This window comes from Triticum urartu, chromosome 7 (genome assembly GCF_003073215.2).
Source record: "Triticum urartu cultivar G1812 chromosome 7, Tu2.1, whole genome shotgun sequence".
NCBI classification, from domain to species: Eukaryota; Viridiplantae; Streptophyta; class Magnoliopsida; order Poales; family Poaceae; genus Triticum; species Triticum urartu.
Window position 1 is genome coordinate 714,057,492 of NC_053028.1, and position 20,368 is coordinate 714,077,859.

At 48.6% G+C, this 20,368-nt stretch overlaps 3 protein-coding genes and 1 non-coding gene across 4 annotated transcripts; 3 read left to right on the top strand and 1 right to left on the bottom strand.

Moving 5' to 3' along the window:
• Positions 1 to 1,307: 1,307 nt before the first annotated feature.
• Positions 1,308 to 2,424, top strand: LOC125520914 (clathrin light chain 2-like; the record flags this gene model as incomplete). The annotated part of the gene is given in 2 exon segments (XM_048685955.1): positions 1,308 to 1,461; positions 1,570 to 2,424. Coding segments are annotated over 2 exon segments (607 nt in total), but the record flags the coding sequence as incomplete, so codon positions are not given.
• Positions 2,425 to 3,101: 677 nt separating this feature from the next.
• On the top strand, positions 3,102 to 5,880 carry LOC125519107. Its single transcript, XM_048683986.1, has 3 exons — positions 3,102 to 4,875; positions 5,184 to 5,274; positions 5,404 to 5,880. The coding sequence occupies exons 1-3, from the start codon at positions 3,157 to 3,159 to the stop codon at positions 5,601 to 5,603; spliced, it is 2,010 nt and encodes a 669-aa protein (XP_048539943.1). The 5' UTR covers positions 3,102 to 3,156; the 3' UTR covers positions 5,604 to 5,880.
• A 5,654-nt stretch (positions 5,881 to 11,534) lies between these two features.
• On the bottom strand, positions 11,535 to 18,034 carry LOC125519609 (thioredoxin M5, chloroplastic-like). Its single transcript, XM_048684356.1, has 3 exons — positions 17,857 to 18,034; positions 17,503 to 17,529; positions 11,535 to 11,854 (listed from the first exon to the last, which is right to left on the bottom strand). The coding sequence occupies exons 1-3, from the start codon at positions 18,032 to 18,034 to the stop codon at positions 11,535 to 11,537; spliced, it is 525 nt and encodes a 174-aa protein (XP_048540313.1).
• Positions 18,035 to 18,157: 123 nt separating this feature from the next.
• On the top strand, positions 18,158 to 18,229 carry TRNAP-UGG. Its single transcript has one exon. It is a non-coding gene; the product is annotated as a tRNA-Pro (tRNA).
• Positions 18,230 to 20,368: the final 2,139 nt, after the last annotated feature.

Below are 20,368 nucleotides of genomic sequence, written 5' to 3' on the forward strand. Positions count from 1 at the left end.
GATGTCAATGAGCTAAAAATGGCTCAGCTTTAAATCGGGGATTTAGTACTGGGTGGTCTCAGATCAACAAAGCAGTCGGAATCACATGATTACATCCCAGTTTTTACTGCTTGGGGCTCTCTGTGTGTGGAATTGTGAGCGGATAACAATTTCACACAGGAAACAGCTATGACCATGATTACGCCAAGCTATTTAGGTGAGACTATAGAATACTCAAGCTTGCATGCCTGCAGGTCGACTCTAGAGGATCCCCGGGTACCGAGCTCGAATTCAGTGCTTGTGCTGTATGATAGTGTGACCCAGTACCTTAGCAGCTTCAGTACACTAGGATTTTAGCTGAATAAAAGCAAATGATCGCTTAGAATTTTGCCATGATCTACTGTATATGCAGCTTTTGCAGTAGAAATTTAACTGCATAGGAGCGATTGCCGTACAAATTGGTCATGGAAGTTGTGTTTTTGCAGTAGGATTATATATGTCTGACTGCCACAACTTTTTTCATCATGACCTGTTAATATGATAAAAATGATTTATCTTGCTGGAACACTTTCTCAGGCTAGCTGATCTTGTGGTACATTAGGTGCACAATTTTATTGAAACCTGGGATTTTGTAGTTGAAGATATCAAATCAAGAAGGTCCAATTGGATTTGCATGATGAAACTGCAAGTTTGAATCTCTAGGACTTTCTGCGTGTAGCTGCTTCTTTAGTTTTTTATCTATAGGGAATTGAAAATGAAATTGACTTCCCTTGTTCTTATTTCTACATCATAGTGGCAAATACATACAGGTTCATGTTCAAGCACAGAAGTCTGTATGTTTGTATGATTCAAGTATTTTTTTTTTGGTTTTTCAAACTGGGCTATTTTCCAAGACAAATCTACACATGACTTCCTCTTCCTGCTGTGTCCAAAAAGCGAGCTTTCCAAAAACTAAAGGAGTGTTCTTGATTATGTTGATGTTATTTCCCCTATAGGAAGTGTTTGCTTCTTGGCGTTTCTTTATGTTTCCTCCAGTGCACTATTTGTCTATTTAAACCCCTCCACCAAAGTGTGCAGTTTGCAGTAGCCACTATGAAATAAACTTTCAGATAAAGATATAACAAATGACTCCAGATCTGACTTCCGGGCCAGAGAATATCTTAAAATAAACTGCTGTAGACCCTGTTCTATATCATCAACTACAACGCTAGTGTTGCATTAAATATCTTGAACAGAGGCCATATCTGCTAAAGAATAAATACTGCTATGTTTTCTGCTTGATTTCATATGTGTTGTGCAAAGTAAATGCTAACACCAGCTCTGAACAGTCAAAATGCACTCCTTCTGGAGGAAAAGGAGAAGCACGAGAAGGAGCTGAGGAGCCAAATCATCCTTGAAGCTGAAGAGTTCAAGAAGGGTTTCGTTGAGAAACGCAAGCTGAACCTTGAGACAAGCAAGGATCACAACCGGGAAAGGGAGAAGGTACATTATTTCTCAACATCATGACCCTGTGTATTCTCCTGTGGCTCTTTTTGAACAAGATATGGTTACCTGACATCTCTTTTTGTTCTCTCCCTGTGTTGCTGCCAGCTTTTCCTCTCCAACCAGGAGAAGTTCCACAAGGGAGCAGACAAGCAGTACTGGAAGGCGATATCCGAGCTCATCCCACAGGAGATTGCACACATTGAGAAGAGGACGGGCAAGAAGGACAAGGACAAGAAGCCCGGGATCATCGTGGTCCAGGGCCCCAAGCCTGGGAAGGCCACAGACATGGCACGGATGCGCCAGATCCTGTCGAAGCTGAAGCACACACCACCGCCACACATGAAGCCACCTCCACCACCCGCCGCGGCACCCGCCGGGAAGGACGGAGCTCCGGCCGCCGCTGGAAAGGACGGAGCTAAGGCGGCAGCGACACCTGCTGCCAAGGATGCCCCTGCCAATGGCACTGTCCCTGAGAAGGAGAACGCCCCACCCGCCGCCGCCGCTGCCCCCGCAGCAGCAGCTCCGGCGCCACCAGCTGAGCCCATCGCCGCTGCCTGAATGAGGATGGCTTTGATCAGCCGCTAATCCTTCGCAGTAGGGTTATATTTGGGTGTCAGTAGAGTTGTTCCAGGAGAGACGGATGGGGAAGGAGCGTGAAGGCCACATAGCATGCGAGGTGGTGAAATCGTCTGAGTTCACCACGGGGAATCATGGCGGAGATACACGCAGTGTACTATTATTAATTTGAGTTTGTTATTATGAGCAGGAGGGTTGTTACTTATGGGACCAACAAACTTTATTCGTTAATATTGTCATTGCATTTTGTAGAGAGAAAGAGGGGACTGGTAAGAATAAGGTAAGGCTGTGCTGCTGCTGTATGTGTTTGTATATTTATCATCAAGTGTTGGATTTTTTTTGGAAAGACCTGTGATTGATGTTGTATGGAATTTAAGTTGGATACTGTGATGATTTTGTTGGCATTGCTGTAGGTTGAATGCTCTTATTGTCGCATCCTCTTTGTGTGTGAAAATTATTGTGCAACATCCTTTTAACCACTTCAATTATTATTTTTGTGATGAAATTTCCCTGTTTAAATTTGCACTGATGGAAATGCAACAGTTTCACATGAATTGATTTCTTTTTATGTAAGTCACCTAAAATCCATATAGCCACCAAATTATCTTTTTGGTGTAAAGTCCATTTTTTTGGGTAGTTGGATCTACCTCGTATGGTTGTGCACTCTTCAACCTCCAGCTGCAGATCAAACATAAAAAACTATACGACGACAAAATTAACAAATTCCTCGTATGGTTGTGTTTTTTTACAGTTTTTCTATATTTTTTTGATTTTACTATTTTCTATAATAGATTTTTAAGTACTCCAATGGATGGAGTAGTAGAGATTTTACTGTTCTATAAAGGGGTGAATCCAAGAATTGGCTTCTAACTATGGACTCTGATAGACTTTCTCTCGTTTTCCACCACTATCCTGCTTCTAATTATGGTCTTGCAATATTGATGTAATTTTTAATTATATTTAAGATGTTTTGTACTTTTGGCGAGCTTTTATAATAGATTTGATCTTTTGAAAAGAAAAAAAACACAAGGGTGGATCACAGATGTAGGAATGGTGGGATATTTCTCACACTGAGGATGAGGAAAAAAAGGTAGACCAGAGCGGTGGGGTGGGATAATGGCGGCATCCTCCTCCGCCCCCATTTCCCCCCTCCCTTCTCCTCCCTCCTCGCAGCCCGTCTTCCTCCTCCTGCTCCCGCGGCCGCCGAGACCATCCCTCCTCCGCCTCCGTCATCCGCACCGCCTCCTCCCCTCCACCTCCACATCCACCCGCTGCTGCTCTTGCTCCTCCGCCGCCGCGTCCTACAACGGCTGGGCCGACCTCCCCGCCGACCCGGACCTCCCCTTCAGCCTCCCGCAGCAGTCCCTCGCCGCCGCCCCGCTCCTCCTCCTCCTCCCGGTCGCCGCGCTCTCCCTCTCCCGCCTCCCGCCCGCCCCGCTCCTCGCCGCCGTTTTCGCCGCCGGGTTCGCCACCGCCAGGCACCTCGCCCCCTCCTCAAGCCAGCGCCTCGCCGCCCTCCTCGCGGATCTCGACGCCCGCCTCCTCTCCCTCAAGGACCGCCTCCTGGCCGACGACGACGGCGGCGACCACGGGCCCCGCCCCATCCTCGATTCCCTCGACCGCGCCCGCGATGCGCTCGTCGAGTGCGCGGCCGCGGCGGCCGGCCCCGCGCCCGGAGACGCCGCGCTGGGCGAGGTGGCCAGGGAGGTCGCCGGCTACGTCGGTGGCTGGGCCAAGGCCGCCCTGCGGGAGCTCAGCTTCGCCTCGCCGCGGAAGAAACCCGCCAAGGCCGTCGCCCCTGATGCTTCTACGGCCGATGCCAAGAGTAATTCAGGCTCTGCTGTAGCTCAGCAAGGGGATCGGGAACACAATCCAGCTGATTCAGCGGCTGTCGGAAGCGCCCGGCCGCTCGACATGCTGCCGTTCGATGGCAAGGATGATGCTGCCAATGTGTTTGAGGATGCAGGGTTCAGTTCTGAGAGTGGGCAGGAAGACGATGACCGGCTGGAGAGGCTGGTGTCCAAGCACAGGTATGGCCGCGGCGGCAGGGTGCCAAATGATGGTCCATTTCAAGAAGGCGGCAGGGTGAGGAGCGACAATCGCTATGAAGAAGGCGGCAGGTTCGCCGCTGAATCTACCGAGTCCTCTTTGCTGGAGAGGACGCTCGAGATCCGGGACAGGTCGTACAGGCTGCAGATTGAGCGCCGCGACGGCGGTGAGAGCCGAGTGAGTGGAGCACGGGGCATGCCGGCTGATGAATTCGTGGGCAGTGCCGCCGCCAGTGTCGAGGAACAACCACTTACAAATGATGATGATGGTGGTGCCGGCGTGGGTTCAGATGCTGAAGAGTTTGGCCGCAACGTTAAGGAGGCTGCTGAGATCTTGAGGAAGGCGAGGGAATGCATGATGGCCAGGGACGACGAAGAGGCCGCGGACGCATTGCTCTATAGGTCAGCAAGGCTTCTGTCCACCGCCGTGGCTTTGAGGCCGACAAGCCTGGTAGCGGTCGGTCAGCTAGGGAACACCTACCTCCTCCATGGGGAGCTCAAGCTCAAGATTAGCCGAGAGCTGAGGACGCTGCTGGCCAACAGCGGGGCTTATATTAACGGAGGAGAGCGTGTCTCACGGTCCAGGAAGCTTGATAGAAGGATCCTTAACAGAGAGAACATTTCGTCTGCGCTGGTGGGCGTTTGTGAGGAGTGTGAGAGTCTCCTTGTTGAGGCAGGCAGAAGCTATAGGACGGCTGTGTCAATTGATTCGGGCGACGTCAAGGCGCTGTACAATTGGGGACTCGCTCTTATCTTTCGTGGTCAACTGCTTGCTGACATCGGACCGGTATGAGCACCGACATTATTATACAGTATGCACATGCTCACATAACAAGTTGATGTCGTATTTACCATCTAGCTAATAATTTACATAGTGTATACCACTTTTGTGTTGGTGGGTAATAATTACTGCTGCATAGTTATCCTGTGATATTGGTAAAATGAGAATGATAAACATCTATTTTTGTTCTGTTGCAATCATTTAATACAGTGCACACAGTCTAGAAACTCAGAATACTAGGCATCAGTCCGCTAACTATTTAGTTTTTTTTGGTTATTTGTGCATTTGACTTATTATAAAAAAAACTGATGCAGGAAGCAGCAGTTGATGCTGATCGGGTGTATTTGGCTGCAATCGACAAGTTTGACGCCATGTTATCCAAAAGCAACACTTATGCTCCAGAAGGTTCGACACCGCTCTGCTTTTTAGCCTGAATTTCCCTACAAGTTTGAACTTGGATACTTCATTTCCTATCTCTAGTTGTTTGGATGTGGCTGTGTATGATGCTCACGTGTAAGTGATGTGGCGTTGCAGCTCTCTACAGATGGGGCAGCGCTCTGCAGCAGCGATCCCAGTTGCGTTCTCGGAACAACAAGGAGAAGATAAGGCTGCTGGAGCAGGCAAAGAGTCTGTTTGAAGACGTACTGTATGTTGAGGGCAACAACAAGATGGTACGGGAGGCTCTATCGTCGTGCATATCAGAGCTCAACTACCATGGACGATGGCTACAGTGAACTGGCATGGGGAGTGCCATTAGTCGTGTGCTGTATTAGGGTTGAAGACAGAGATGAGTGAAATAAGATGAAGCGAGCTGTATGTATGAAGGATACCGAAATCCTTCACTACGACGAGAAAGTCGCTCCTGTACACTATTTGAGTTGAAAGGCTTAGCATTTCAACAGGAAGGAAGAACCTTCGCAGATGAGCTTTGCATGTGAATAACAAGGATCCCAGAATTAGTTTAAGAAATTGCACACAAGTTCCAGTCTATGATTGGCGGATTATTTGTTTGATGCTGATCGTCAATTTCATCATGCATGCAATTTTGACAGGTTCGGAACTTAGAAGCTATGTAAGCTTATGTTGCCTCCTTTCTGTCTGTGGCCTCTGCTCTGCTTGCATGGGGGAAATTGCTGAGAAGATTGTGTTCTTATCAACTCAACTACTTTTGCCTGCAGTGGCACTGTCAGTCAGGGAAATCAGTGCTGCAACCAGACCAGCATTTGCTCTGTGTAGTTGTAGTTCTTGCGGACATCTTTGAAGCCATCATGCCTGTCAGGATCAGCAACAATTGCTCTGACGATGATATTAGGGTTTGCCTTCTTACTCTGCTTCACACCTGTACTTATTACTTAACACCGTCATAAGGGATCGATGCCCCTCTGTGATGAACACGTTCAATGATACTATTCACATAGGCAAATTTTGTTCAAGTTGTGGTCTAGAGCAAAACCCCTCAGCGAGTGATGGAAACACAAAAGCAGGGCTATATATATATATCAAATAAGGTGATAATAGGTTGGAAGCCACAACTTGCAGCTACTTTGCTGTGAAAGAGGGCACCTTCAGGGAGTATGATTCGGCTACTTAGCTTCATGTAAACTGTATGTAGATTATGATTCGGCTCAAATTCTGGCCGTATTGGTGTCTCCATTTCAGATAATATAAGCAGATTTGCCATGTTGGTGTTAACCAAAGCCTTCCATTCTTTTTTTATCAATGACAACACACAATAGTCACGGCTGAAGGAACTCTGATGTGATCCGGGAGTGCATGTAGATTACCAATTGTTACTGTTAAATGAAACATCCAAGTTAACGGCGGGGCACTTACCCTTACGCACCATGCAAGGATTAACACGGTGTTCATACATACTACTACTACTAGGTACTCCATCAGTTACTGGACTTGGCACTGCTAGCGGTTTACAAATGCCCAACTAACAGCAACAAGCAAGAGAGACTACATGGAAGAAAACATGCAAATTAACAGTAGCTAGAGAGACCGCAGTCTGCAGACCCCACCTAATATATATGAGGCAGGTCGGCCAGTGGACGACCCATCTAATATGAGCGCGCTCAAGATGCACACATGCCAAATCAACCAACATGTAGCATGCATGTGTGCTTTGAGGAGAGGACATATATGTATGCCATCAAAAGGACCCAAGGCGAGACTCGTGTCAACAAGCCAAACCTCTCTTGTATAATTAGATGCAACGAAAACATCTAGTTTCAGATACTTCAATAGAAACAACTGTTCATCACCAAGTTTGTTTGTCCCACATACAGCTATACCAAAGGAAAACGCAAACGTAACCACTGCCCTGTGCACCAAATGTGTCTCCAAACTTCTCTAATCAAGTTAATTAAACACAAGGTTGCGTCAGCATGACATTGGAAACACATGCATCCTATTTTAAAGTTAATCATATTGGATGGTATACTAGCTAATACTTGTATCATATTGCAGTGTTAATCCTATATATGGCATGGACAATACAAGAAAAATATAAATAAGAGCAAGCTTACCCCCTTCAAATAGTTGGTGGAGACAAGGATGGCGGGAAACCCGCATACAGATGGGTATCCGAGGAGATGAACACGGGCGCAGACCCACAGAACCACTCAAGCTTCAAAGTCTGGAGATCTATTGAATAATAGTTGTAGTCGATATCAGGTGACTCCGGGTCGCGTAGATTTCCATGTAGAAGTAAGTGTCCTCCAGCAACACCGATGATGGAATAGCGATAATTATGGGGTTCCGGGATTATGTCCTCCCATTGCCACTGCTTTGTGCCATCTTCATTATCTCGGAAAATGTCATCCTTCTACTCCAGAGCTCTCGGGCATGGAAGAAGAAAGAATTGGAATTGCTACTGTATGCTTACAAAAACCTATCGACTGTGGCGGCCAAGGCCGTCTTTGCAATGGTGCCAATGACCGTCTCCTTCCTCTCGCCATCCTTGAAGATGAGGATGGTGGGGATGCTCCTGATGCCGTATCTCATGGCCACCTCTAGGTTCTGGTCCGTGTTTACACTCAGACATCTCAGTTTGCCAACATAGGCCTTGGCCAGGTCTGCGACGATGGGGTGCATCAAGCGGCACAGGCCACACCATAGTGCCCAGAACTCGACTAGCACCGCCGTCTCACTCCCCAGGACGACCTCGCCCAAATTTTGCTCCTCTATATCGCCCACTGCAAGTGCAAATACAAAGAATATGATTGTCTGTCCCTTTGTTTCAGAAGAAGAAATTAATGTACACTCATGCAGCTATGCTTCTTTCGTGCGTGATTGAACTGCACTACCAACAGATTTAATTCACTAGAGCAGCAACTTAACCGAAAAGCTGAGACTAGCGTAGATTGAGCAGGATGCACTTAAATTTGATCTCTCACCACACACAAGTGTGTTGTATTTATCTATACTACTCTATGGTGTACGAGTTTTAAATGTTTGGATCTCAAAACGAGGCATTGGCGCTGGCAGGGTCATCCCGCAGCACTTCTGGGCTCCTCCTACCCATCTCGCCTAGTGTTGTTGTTCGCGTGCCGGCCCTGGCGGCAGTCCCGCTGGTGTTCACGGCGGCCAGACGGCCTTGACAGCCTATGCATGCACACAGACACGTGGAAGCGACCCCTTCTCAGCACCACTCGGATCTGGTGCTCCTCCATGTCCTCTTCCTCGATCTGGCCTCTCCAGCTTGCTAGAGCAATTTTTAGGGATACCATGATGCTGTTTGGTGATTTATTTTATATTTTATTTATATGACAGCCTTAAAATGATAACATGCATATAAATAAGATGAGAAAAATGTATTTCTTGCTTTCTTGAGTTTCATATCTTTCCAATTGCATAGTCTATATAAATTAAATCACTAGAATATCACCTAAACACCGAAAGGCGCCAAAGGTAATAATGGGCAGGAGATAAACTTGGACACCCTCCTCCGTAGTGAGGAACTGAGAATTGCTTGCTGAAATTAGCAGAATGACAAAGCCTGGTACCATTGAGTTAATTATAATACTTGCATCATCTCACAATATCGACCGGCCTTATGTATGCCATGAACAATACAAGTAAAAACTAGTAGCAAGCTTACCCATTCAAATAGTTGGTGGAGACAAGGATGGCGGGAAACCCACATACAGATGGGTAACCGAGGAGAAATACACAGGTGCAGACCCACAGAACCACTCGAGCTTCAAAGTCTGGAGATTTACTGAATAATAGTTGAAGTCGTTATCAGGTGACTCCGGGTCGTATAGATTCCCATGTAGAAGTAAGTATCCCCCAGCAACACCGATGATGGTATAGTGATAATTATGCGGCTCCGGGATAATGGCCTTGTTTTGCCACTGCTTTGTGCCATCTCCATTATCTCGCAAAATGTCATACAAGAGCTCACTTTCATAGCGATTTTCAAAACCTTTAAAGCCGCGACTAAGCATGCCAAGCCTTCCTTCCCTTGCCTCCACAAAGACTATCTCATCACGGCCGCGTGGCACACTCAGAGTAGAGAACTCTTCCGTGTGCGTGTCGAACACAAGATACTTGTGGGTATAAGCCATCTCCCAATAGAAGCATCCATGAGCATAATGGCGAGACGTGGCGTCATTGGCCGTGAAGCAACCCACACCGACGTGTCCTGGCATCAAGGCGCCCCAACCATGAAATGTAACAATGCGCCATTGGCCGGCACGGGCACCCGAGGAAGAATAGATGAAGAGGACCAGCTTTTTGTAGCACCACCTGCGCAAGCACATGACTCTGAAGCCCGAGGGTGCGTCGACAAATGGTGCCCTCACTCTCGCCGGCAGGGGCAAGGAAGGGGTCACAATCCATGACATCCAGCTGCTTGGCTAGAGCAGCTAGGTCGTCGGGGAGGGCTGGTAGCAGGAGGTAGCGCCGGTGCAGTGGGTCGCATACGGCGAGGTTGGCCAGGAAATCCCCCTGCTTGGAGAGGAGGGCGCGGCCGTCGCGGAAGTCACAGTTGCTCCAGAGCTCCGGGGAGGGGAGGAAGGAGCAGGAGAAATCGGCCTTGGCGATGGTGCGGGCGGCGGCTGGGCCGGGAGGAAGGCGACGGAGAGGTCGGCCCTTTGGGACGGTTCGTACGCGAGTATTCCCAGGAGAGACGGGCGGTGGAGGGCGCGGAAGCGGCGGAGGAAGGAGCGGGCGGCGATGATGCGGCGGAAGGAGGCGCCGGCCATGGATGCGCGGTCGACGTCTTCGGCCGTGGGGAGGCGGAGGAGGATATCCTCGACGACGTGGTCCGGTAGGTCCGCCTGCGACTCCATGGCCGGCGCCGGCGGGGCCGGGGCGTCGCCGGCGATGCCATCGTGGTGGATCTGAGAATTTGGGGTTTCTCTCGGGGCTGCCTACTTTCCGTTTCTGCTGGAGGAAAACAACCTCCTTTTCTCTTTTATTTTTGTTAGAAAAAGGGAAAAATATCTATATTTATTTTGTAGCCAAATCATGTACTCCCCCTCCGTTTCAAAATTTATGGTGTATTTTGTTCGTTTAAGGCAAGACCATTACTACTAATTTCATTGCTGGCACGAGGTTATGTGCCATGGAATCGTTGTCACTAGATTCTTATTTGAAGAGAAGTATTTACTCTATGGATACGGTGATTTATCGTATAGATCACATATTAGTAGTGTGCTGTTTTGTCAAAGTCTGTCTTAAAAAATCTTATATTTTTAAAAGGTCAAGCATAGTGTATTAACCTCCAAGGAGAATAGAGCGGAGGAGCACCATGTAAAAGAACAAATCTTTAGGCCTCCTGTGGTTCATAGGATAGGAATAGGAAAGTCATAGGGAATGAGATCGATGACCTGCATCTCAATCCATATAGGAAAGAACACGCCATTAGATGCACTAAAATGTGAAGGATTGATTTCTAGTCTACATAAAAATAGGAATCCATTCCTACAAACCAAAAGGCTTCAAAGGAGTTTTTCCTACAAAGTTCCAATCCTTTACAATTCCTACAAAATTCCTATGAACGAAAGGAGGCCTTAGTGATTTGTTGGATTCTAGTTAATTAATTCATCGTAATTGAGTTAATTATCTAGGAAATGTTGACTAATGCAGTTCAAACAAATCCTTCTTCAAAAACTCTGTAGAAAAAACTTTGAAAAAACTCAAACAAATCCTTCTTCAAAAACCCTGTAAAAAAACTTTCAAAAAAGAGGCCCTGTTTTTTCAAAGTTTTTTTTACAGGGTTTTTGAAGAAGGATTTGTTTGAACTGCATTAGTCAACAAATCACTAAATGTCATTGAGCTTGGAGTGAACAGTAAATTCCGAAATAAATCAAAAAAATAAAAAAAATCAGGAAAAAATTGGGTGCAAACTTTCACAAATGTTGTCAGCGCATGGAAATTTTCAGCCTGAAATAACATTTGTGGAAGACATGACAAAAAAATAAACACTCCAAAATGCTTAAAAAATTTGCATTTTTTGAGTATTGATTTTGTTTTTTACCACGACTTTCAGGAATAACTTTTTATGATAAAATTTTTGTTTACTATTTTTTTACTGGTCATCAATGTGCATTTGAGCTCGGGTGTAGATACTTCGCATCCCGGGCCAAAAGTACCCTTCTACTCCCGAGCTCTCAGGCATGGAAGAACAAAGAATTGGAATTGTTACTGTATGCTTAAAAAAACCTGTCGACTGTGGTGGCCATGGCCGTGTTTGCAATGGTGTGGATGACCGTCTCCTTCCTCTCACCATCCTTGAAGATGAGGATGGTGGGGATGCTCCTGATGCCATATCTCATGGCCACCTCCTGTTTCTGGTTCTGGACCGTGTTTACCCTCAGACATCTCAGTTTGCCAACATAGGCCTTGGCCAGGTCTGCGATGATGGGGTGCATCAAGCGGCACGGGATGCACCATGGCGCCCAGAACTCAACCAGCACCGCCGTCTCATTCCCCAGGACGACCTCGTCCCACGTCTGCTCCTCTACATCGCCCATTGCAAGTGCAAATACAATGAACATGATTGTCTATTCTTTTGTTTCAGAAGAAGAAATCAATGTACACTCATGCAGGGACGCTTCTTTCGTGTGTGATGCAGTTAATCATGTATGGATCAATGTTAGAAGAGAGAGAGGGGTTTGGTGGAAATCGTTGTTGTATTGCTTGAGCCTTGTGGGCTTATATATAGTGAGTACATGACCTGCTTGGAGTACAAGACAAGGTTGGAATAAATCCTATACTTCCTAATAGTCACGATACTCAATATCACCCGCAGTCACAACGGTAGCGACACAGACGGTGAGACTGGAGAAGAATCCGAAGGCAAGCCGAAGGACCCCCCCCCCCCCCCCCCGTAACGGTCGACGCATCACGGAAGTTGTGGCCGGAGTGAAAGCGGACGAGGATGCTCAAGCAAGGCGATAGCCCTTTGTGCTGTTTGTCGAAGTAGCCGAGAACGTAGGATGGTGTAGCTGTGGTCGAGGTAGCCGTGCGAGGGACGCCGTGGTCGATGTCGAGTCGGGATGGCCAGTGCCGAGGCAGTCACCGTGGACCGGGAAAAAGAGCGGCGGTGGCGGCGGCCTGAGGAGGAGGAGGAGGCGGCGGCTAGGAGCGCGGCGTCGGTGCTTGAAGTAAGCGAAGAAGAACCCGACAACGTGACGAAGACTGGCGCAGACGGTGGCGTTCCTGCGCCTAGGAAGACGGCGCGACGCATACCACACAGGAGTCGACGCGCGTGGACGACGAAGTGGACCGCGTGCCACGACGCTATGGCTTGAAGGGGCGACGGAGCGGCAGCGCATGGGTCGGGGCGACGACGGGGAAGACCTCAGGGTGGAGCCGCGGAGGAAGGGACCGTGTGCCACGCTCGCTACGGCCCGATGGGGCGACGTAGCGGCAACACGAGGGCCGGTGCATCCACGGGGACGACCTAAAGTGGATAGGCCTCGAGGCGGCGGTGGATCTCGGGCCGCGACACTACAGCCCGAAGGGGCGACGCAGCGGCAGCGCGCAGGTCGGTGCAACCACAGGGTGAACCACGGGGCGGCGACGAGGACCGCGTACCACGCTTGCTACGGCGCGACGGGGAAATGCAGCGGCAGCGCGAGGGTCGGTGCATTCACATGGATGGCCTGGAGCGGACGGTCTTGGGACGGCGGTGACTGCGGGCCATATCACTACGGTCCGAAGGGGCGACACAGCGACAATGCGCGGGGCGATGTAGCAGCGACAGTGTGGTCCAAAGAAACGATGCAGCTGCAGCCCGTTGCTCGATTGACGGAGATATGCGGGTACTCGACGGAAATCTTCGGAGCTGCACGTGTACGGTCAATCAGACCCATTGATCAGATCAGACACACGTTGGGCAACCATGCAAATCTGTACACACGCGTTTATGCAGGGAGAACCAATGCACATGCATGCCACGAATCAAGCGTCAAGTGTAGCACGGTGCCATGCGGGATACATCAGTGACCATGCACCGCGTCGGGCCGCTGCGGCGCCGGACAAGGGCCAGCGCTGCCGCCAACGCACGCGGACAGGACGAGGCACCCTCGGGTCAGCGCAAGCATACGCGAGTGGCCTCCGCGCTAGCACTAGCCGTTTGAAGAAGATGAAGACACCTGCGGAGTACGCGTCGTTGACGAAGGACTGCGGCGGACCACTCAAATCGATACTCGATCGGAAAACCAAAAAAAGAAAACGCCGATTAAACAAACGGCGAAGGAAAAAAAAATTCAGACCAAAGCATCGTGAAAAAAAGACTCTCTAGAGCAGTCGGTCAACATGATCGGCGGACGAACCCTAGGAACGGGCGGCGCGGCCCCCGACGGTGGTCATGGAGGCCGACCGCCCCGGGGGCGGCACGCAGGTGCGGAAGCGGCAGGCGGCGGCTAGGGTTTGGATCGGTTAGGTTGATACCATGTTAGAAGGGAGATAGGGGTTTGGTGGAAATCATTGTTGTATTGCTTGAGCCTCATGGGCGTATATATAGTAAGTACATGATTTGGTTGGAGTATAAAGACAAGGTAGGGATAAATCCTATATTTCCTAATAGTCACGATACTCAACATCCTCCGCAGTCATAACGGTAGCGATACAGACAGTGAAACTGAAGAAGAATCTGAAGGCAAGCCGATGGACAGTCAAGAATTATGGATTCTAGATATGTAGATGCAACGAACTGAGGAGCTAGCCAGAGAAAAGACAAGCAGCAATATCTAACGCTTAGTGCACTAGAATTAGTATGTGCCACCTCATAGTTCACCAATTCACTACCCTGTGATTTTATTTTGGCTACTAGCTAGTTCACAGTGACACTAGAAGCAGACGGCAGAAACTTGAGATTCATATGTGTTACATATAACAATACTAAAGCGAGAAGCTTCCTCTTTTTCTCCTTTTTTTTTTCTAAAATTTTTGTTGTCTACTGTACATTTTACTGTTGAGCCCAGTGCCACGTCCCCATCCAGTGAACGTCATCCCTCCTCGTGAACAGTAATCATATACGTAAAACAGTAACCAAGTTCAAACAGTAATCATGCATGAACAATAAAATAGTTCTGAACAGTACATACTTTTGAACAGTAGCTTCAGGGAAAAGTATATACATATCAGTTAAAACAATTACATATACACATACACATATACTAAGCCGGCAGTGGCCTGGTCTTCTTTTTTAATTTTATTTTTGTGCTGCTTAGATCCGAGAATTACGTAAAGGGTTAACCGGCAAGGTTTTGTTTTTGTTTTTGTTTTCCTTTTTTGGGATTTTTTATTAAAAGCCTCATGGTGATTTACACGCAATTGGTTGGTCTCAACCCAACACTCCAAGTCACGCTTTGTCGTATGTGTTTTTTTACAAATGGCGAAGTGGACTTTACCGTCAGCCCCGACAAAAAGCTAACGGCAAAGAGTTCCACAGACGGCAAATTAGCTGATTCCCGTAGTGTGTATGTTTCCCAACAATATTTAAAGCATTAAAATATGCATCATGACACACACATACACTATAATTTAACATGAGTTTCATATAATAATGGGTGGCGTTATGAGATTCTATTTTTTATTTTTATTGTTTAAAGGGTTCCAACATATTTTTAACCGAAACAATAATGGAATTGTAATCCAGAGCAATACACGCGAATAAACCGGGACAATAAAAACTGTAAACCAGCACTGTGCATTCATGTGAACAGTAATCCAAAAGGAAAACCAAAAAATAAAAAAATAAACCTAATTTTATTTTGAGACTCCTTCCTCGACCCAGAACAGTAAAACCAGTGGAATGGAACAACAGCTGAGTACACCAGAAACATTAGCCCATCCAAACCATAAACCAAAACAATACACGAATTGTAATCTAGCGCAATACACCCGAATAAACCGGGACAATAAAATCAATAAATCAGCATCATGCATTCAAGTGAACAGTAATCCAAAATAAATGTCAGGAAAAAAAATCCCCCAAATAACTAAGACTCATTCTCCCTCGATGCGTTCACCTACGCAAGGAGAATAACCGGTGTTGTTGTTGTCGTCTACCTCGCCTTCTCCTTCCCTGTGGCCAACCAGATCAAGACTTTAACCACAATGCGATTATTGAAGCCACCTCTACGACGCGCCCCATCACGACAGTCTATAAGCAACCAACGACAAGGGGCAACATTAAACTAAAAACGGTCACTCGACCAACCTCTTCACTCCACTCCACTCCCAATTCTATTTCTTTGACCGATTTAAGGAAAAAGAAAAAAATACAAGACAATAGATCATCCATGGAGGGTAGTGTTTGCTCAAAAAGCTATTGTAGAACCAATTGTTCCTTAGCTGCCAAAATTTCCCGAAGTATGGATATACCACTTATCATATATCACAATTTGAAAAAGCACTGGGTTGAACATCCTATTATCAGGCTAGATATTCATAGATAATGCGTTAAAATAAGCTTTCCGCCAATTACTATCCATTTTTACACCACGACAAATTTGGGGTTTAAACTACTTATAAAATTTGAAATTTGAATTTAATTAAGTATATCCATATTTGAGAGAGAATGAAAGAATGCCAACTAGGAACTAGATATGAAATGTAGGTGAAAAAGATGCACAAACAGGACAAGAAATATTTCCCTACTATAGGGTCTACACATTGGTAGCAATCCCATTCGATCTCACTACTGATCAACACTAGTTGAGTATGAATTCAACTACATATTACTACCGGTCCCATCATTTTTTTTACCTACAAAAGAGAAAATACGTTCTTATGAAAAAATATTAATAGACCAGACGGTTTACTTAATTCCTTAAATAATTTAATGTTTGTTACGTACCTAGGTAGATCATGGGTAAAGCTAGAATTAATATTCTTCTTCTTTATTTATTTTCTGGCATGATACATGTTGTTTTCTTGCTTATTTTCATAAAATACAGACGAAATCGGTCACGGGCGCGGCGTGCGCCGTGCTTCTTCGGCGCTAATACTTACATATGTTGGTGCCGAGACCTCAAACCCTAGCTCACCGTGTCTCGCCCACTCTCTCTGCACCTCTCTCTCACCGTGGCTCGCACCGAGGAAAGGACGAAGAAGATCGAACAGAGGACACAGTGAGTTTCCGGCGCACGAACGCCTCGCACTCAACACCACACGATTACAACGAGCCCCGCCAGAGGCTTTATAGCCTGGGCCAGCGGTGGGCACGACCCACACTCCCCACCCAGTCGAGCGGCTGATCCGGCCCACTATGGACGTGCCCACGACGCGCACGCATGCACGGGGATCGCTCCGAGCCTGCAACGGATCCGCTCCCAACGCCTCGCCCAGCTCGCCAACGGCTTCACCTGGTCCAGCGCCACGCATGCACACACATACATGCACCCCTACCCAACAACACGCACGCACATACACACCCCCATGACGCACCCGACGCGTCCCACGTGCGCACACGCGCACCCTTATTGCCAACAACATACAACTACAATTGCTGCGTAACCCCAAACGCAGGCCTGTTTAGATACAATGCAGTGAAACTGCACGACCACCAAAAATGCGCTAGTTCTTTATCATGTGGAGAAGCTTATTACTAGCTCACTGTGACAAACTACAAGCAGAAGACAGAATCAGGAGCGTTATGCTTGTTACTCCCTCCGTAAAGAAATATAAGAGTGTTTAGATTACTAAAGCAGTGATCTAAACGCTCTTTCATTTCATTTCATTACAGAGGGAGCGTAGATTGTGGAGCAGGATGCAGTGAAATTTGATCTCTCGCCACACACAAGTGCGCTGTATTTACTTATTTAGAGGAAAAGCGGTATGCCACTGCTAATTGCTGGATGGCCAGATCAACTGGAGCACACCTGCACAAGTTAGTGTATGTTTTCTTTCAGATTTATATGAGTGAAATCTCGGTGTTGCTGAACAAGATGAAGAAAGTTGTGCACTATTAAGCTGGTCGATTTGACAGTAAGCTATTCCTATTCCTGTCTATCGGCCAGCATGTACCAGCACTGGCTAGCTGGTGGCACATAGCCACATACCAGAGACTATAACTGATCAAGCAGGCAGCATCGATATTGCCGACACCTACCAAAGGGACTCAAATCTGCGTGATCCTGGTCAAGAACATCCAAGGAGCGTACGTACCGTGGTCGGCGGCGGAGGGGCCACTGGCTGCTCCCGGGTGCAGGTGCACCCGCATCAACAATACACATGAAATAAAATATTAAACAAGAAAGAAAAAATCTGAATTTTTTTGACATCAAACTAGATCAATAGATTTAGCTTTCTGCAAAATTTCGTGACCAAATAACATTTGAGAAGCCCTCAAAAAAAAACAAAATCACTCCTCAAAAGTGAACAAAACTTTGAACACAGATTTGTTTTTTTTTGCCGAGGGCTCCCCGAATGTTATTTGGTTACGAAATTTTGCAAGCAACTAAAACTTTTGATCTAGTTTGTTGTCCCAAAATTTCAGATTTTTTAAATTTTGTTTTGTACCTTTTTTAAGTGTACTGTTCATGCGGGTATAGGTGCACCCTGGAGTAGAAAATCCAGTCTCCGAGCAGTAGCCGCCGTGACGGTTGCGGGCTTGCGGCGCGATGGAGTAGGAGCCGTCGGGTGGTGGAGGCCTCTTGAGATGCCGATATCGCTGCCGGCGCTGGCACTGGAAGTCCATCTACTCTTCTGTAGTTCTGTTCACCGGCCTCGCTTGACCAATCCAGGGAATAAAGGGTGTGTCGACTCTTTTGGAGCTTAATCACGTGATTAGTACGGCTTGTAATGGTAATTACTAATTATAGGGCGTTTGGTCTAGTGGTATGATTCTCGCTTTGGGTGCGAGAGGTCGCGAGTTCGATTCTCGCAACGCCCCATTTTTTTTTCTTTTTCTTCGGACGTGAAGAAAACTAGTACATTTTTTTTGAAGGACATGAAAAGTTGTCACTACGAATAACATAATTTTCTCACAAGATATACAAACAAAAATCATCTATGTAGTTCGGTCCGTTACCAAATCTATATCTATACCTAATATTAAAGGGCGGAAGTTTTCATATTTCTTCATACGTCATCCCGTTTATATCCGTTGATTTTGTTTTAACCATGAAAATTGACGGTTGAAATTTTCCGAAATAAACACCGGGTCATGAGGTGTTTCCAGGTCGCATCGCTGGTTCCGTCTGCTCGTCCATCACGTAACCAACACCGTAAAGCTAATCCCCTTGATTTTCTCCTCCCAAATCCCCTTGCCAGATTTCTTCTCGAATTGAAGAACATGAGGTCAGCAAGGTGCAGCCATTGGAGGGCGAGCGTAAGTTCCACGTTACTGGCAGAGGACGAGCCAGCCTACCCAAGGTTCACCGCCGACGAGTTTGACCACTTCCCTGGGATGACGCATGGCTTTCCATGACGATCGACGTAGGCGGGCACCTCGGCGGCGGCGGCTTCGGCCTGATACCGCGGAAGCACGGCCTTGTCATGGATCACGTCATCGATGCCTTCATGATGGATGCCACGGGGAGGCTCCTGGACAGGGCCGCTATGGGGGAGGACACTTCTGGGTCATCCCAGGCGGCAGGGGTGGGAGCTTCGGCATCGTGGTGTCCTGGAAGTTCCAGCTCGTGTGCGTGTCCGCGAGCATTACCATGTTCATCATCCATCGGCCAAGAAACGAATCCGCGAGCGATCTCATCACCGAGTGGCAACATGTAGCGCCGGCTCTGCCTCGCGACATCATCCTCCAGGTCGTCGTGCAGAACCAAGACACGCAGTTGGAGTCCCTGTACCTTGGCAGGTGCGCAGGCGTCGTCGCGACAATGACCAAGATGCTCCAGGAGCTGGGCGTGACGCGACACGAAAGCATTGAGGTGAGCTAGATCGAGTCCTTCCTCTTCTTCGCGTTCTACTACACAGGGAAGCCGATGGAGCTGCTCCTTGACAGGGGCACCAAGCCCGACAGGTACTTCAAGGGCAAGTCGGACTTCATGGACGAGACCATCCCGAGGGACGTGTGGGAGAGCACGTGGAACTGGTTCATGGAGGATGGGGATGGGCTTCTCATCCTCGACCCCTTCGGCGGCAGGGTAGGCCGCATCGCACCGTCGACGAGGCCGTTCCCGCACCGACGCATGCTCTACAGCCTGCAGTACTACGAGTTCTGAACTTCTGGTGGTACAACATGACGGAGGCGTCGGAGCAGCATATGTGTTGGATCAGGGGGCTGCATTGGGAGATGGAGCCGTATGTCCAAGAGCCCGAGGGACACGTACGTGAACTAAAGTACTTGGACCTCGGCGTGAGCAAGTATGGTGGTGACAGCACCAGGACCAGCTATGAGAAAGTGAGAGTGGCGACACCACGCGCACTCCCCCGCGTCGCTCTCGCCTAGGGCGACTCGGGGGCGCCTCCCTAACCCTAGCGCGCCGCCGGCCAATCGCCCCCTAGCCCCGCGCCGCCGCCGGAGGAAGCCGCCGGGCGAAGCTCGTGCGGCTGACGGCGGCGGCGGGGCGACTCCTCGCGGCTCCCGTTGGGACTGGGGCGGCGGATCTCGGCGGGAACCGGCGGTGGCCCGGGCGTGCGCGGCCCTTCCGGCGGCGTGGTGGCGGGTCTCGGCGGGGGGTTGTAGGTGGTGGCGATTTGGCGCCTCCTCTGTTGGAGGGCCTTGGCTCCCCGGGGCGGCGGCCCCGGCCGATGGGCGCGGTGCAGCCGGCGGGCTCTGGTGGGCAGCCTCCCACGGCCGCGCGGGCGGCGTGGGGGCTGCGGACGCTGGCGCAGTGGCGGCTCCTCGCAATCCGTCATGGCTCCATGTAGAAAATCCGCCCCTGCTTCGATCTGTCCCGATCCGTGCTGGCGCCGGTCCTTGGTGGCGGCTTTCGGCGTCCCCTATGGCCGGCCTGGCGGATCTGGCGTGCGGGTGTGGTTCCGGGGGAAACCCCTGGCTGGCGCGGCAGCCTCCCCAAAGTCGATGCCTTTGGCGCCGATCCCCTTCCTGAAGGCTTTGGGGTGGATCCTC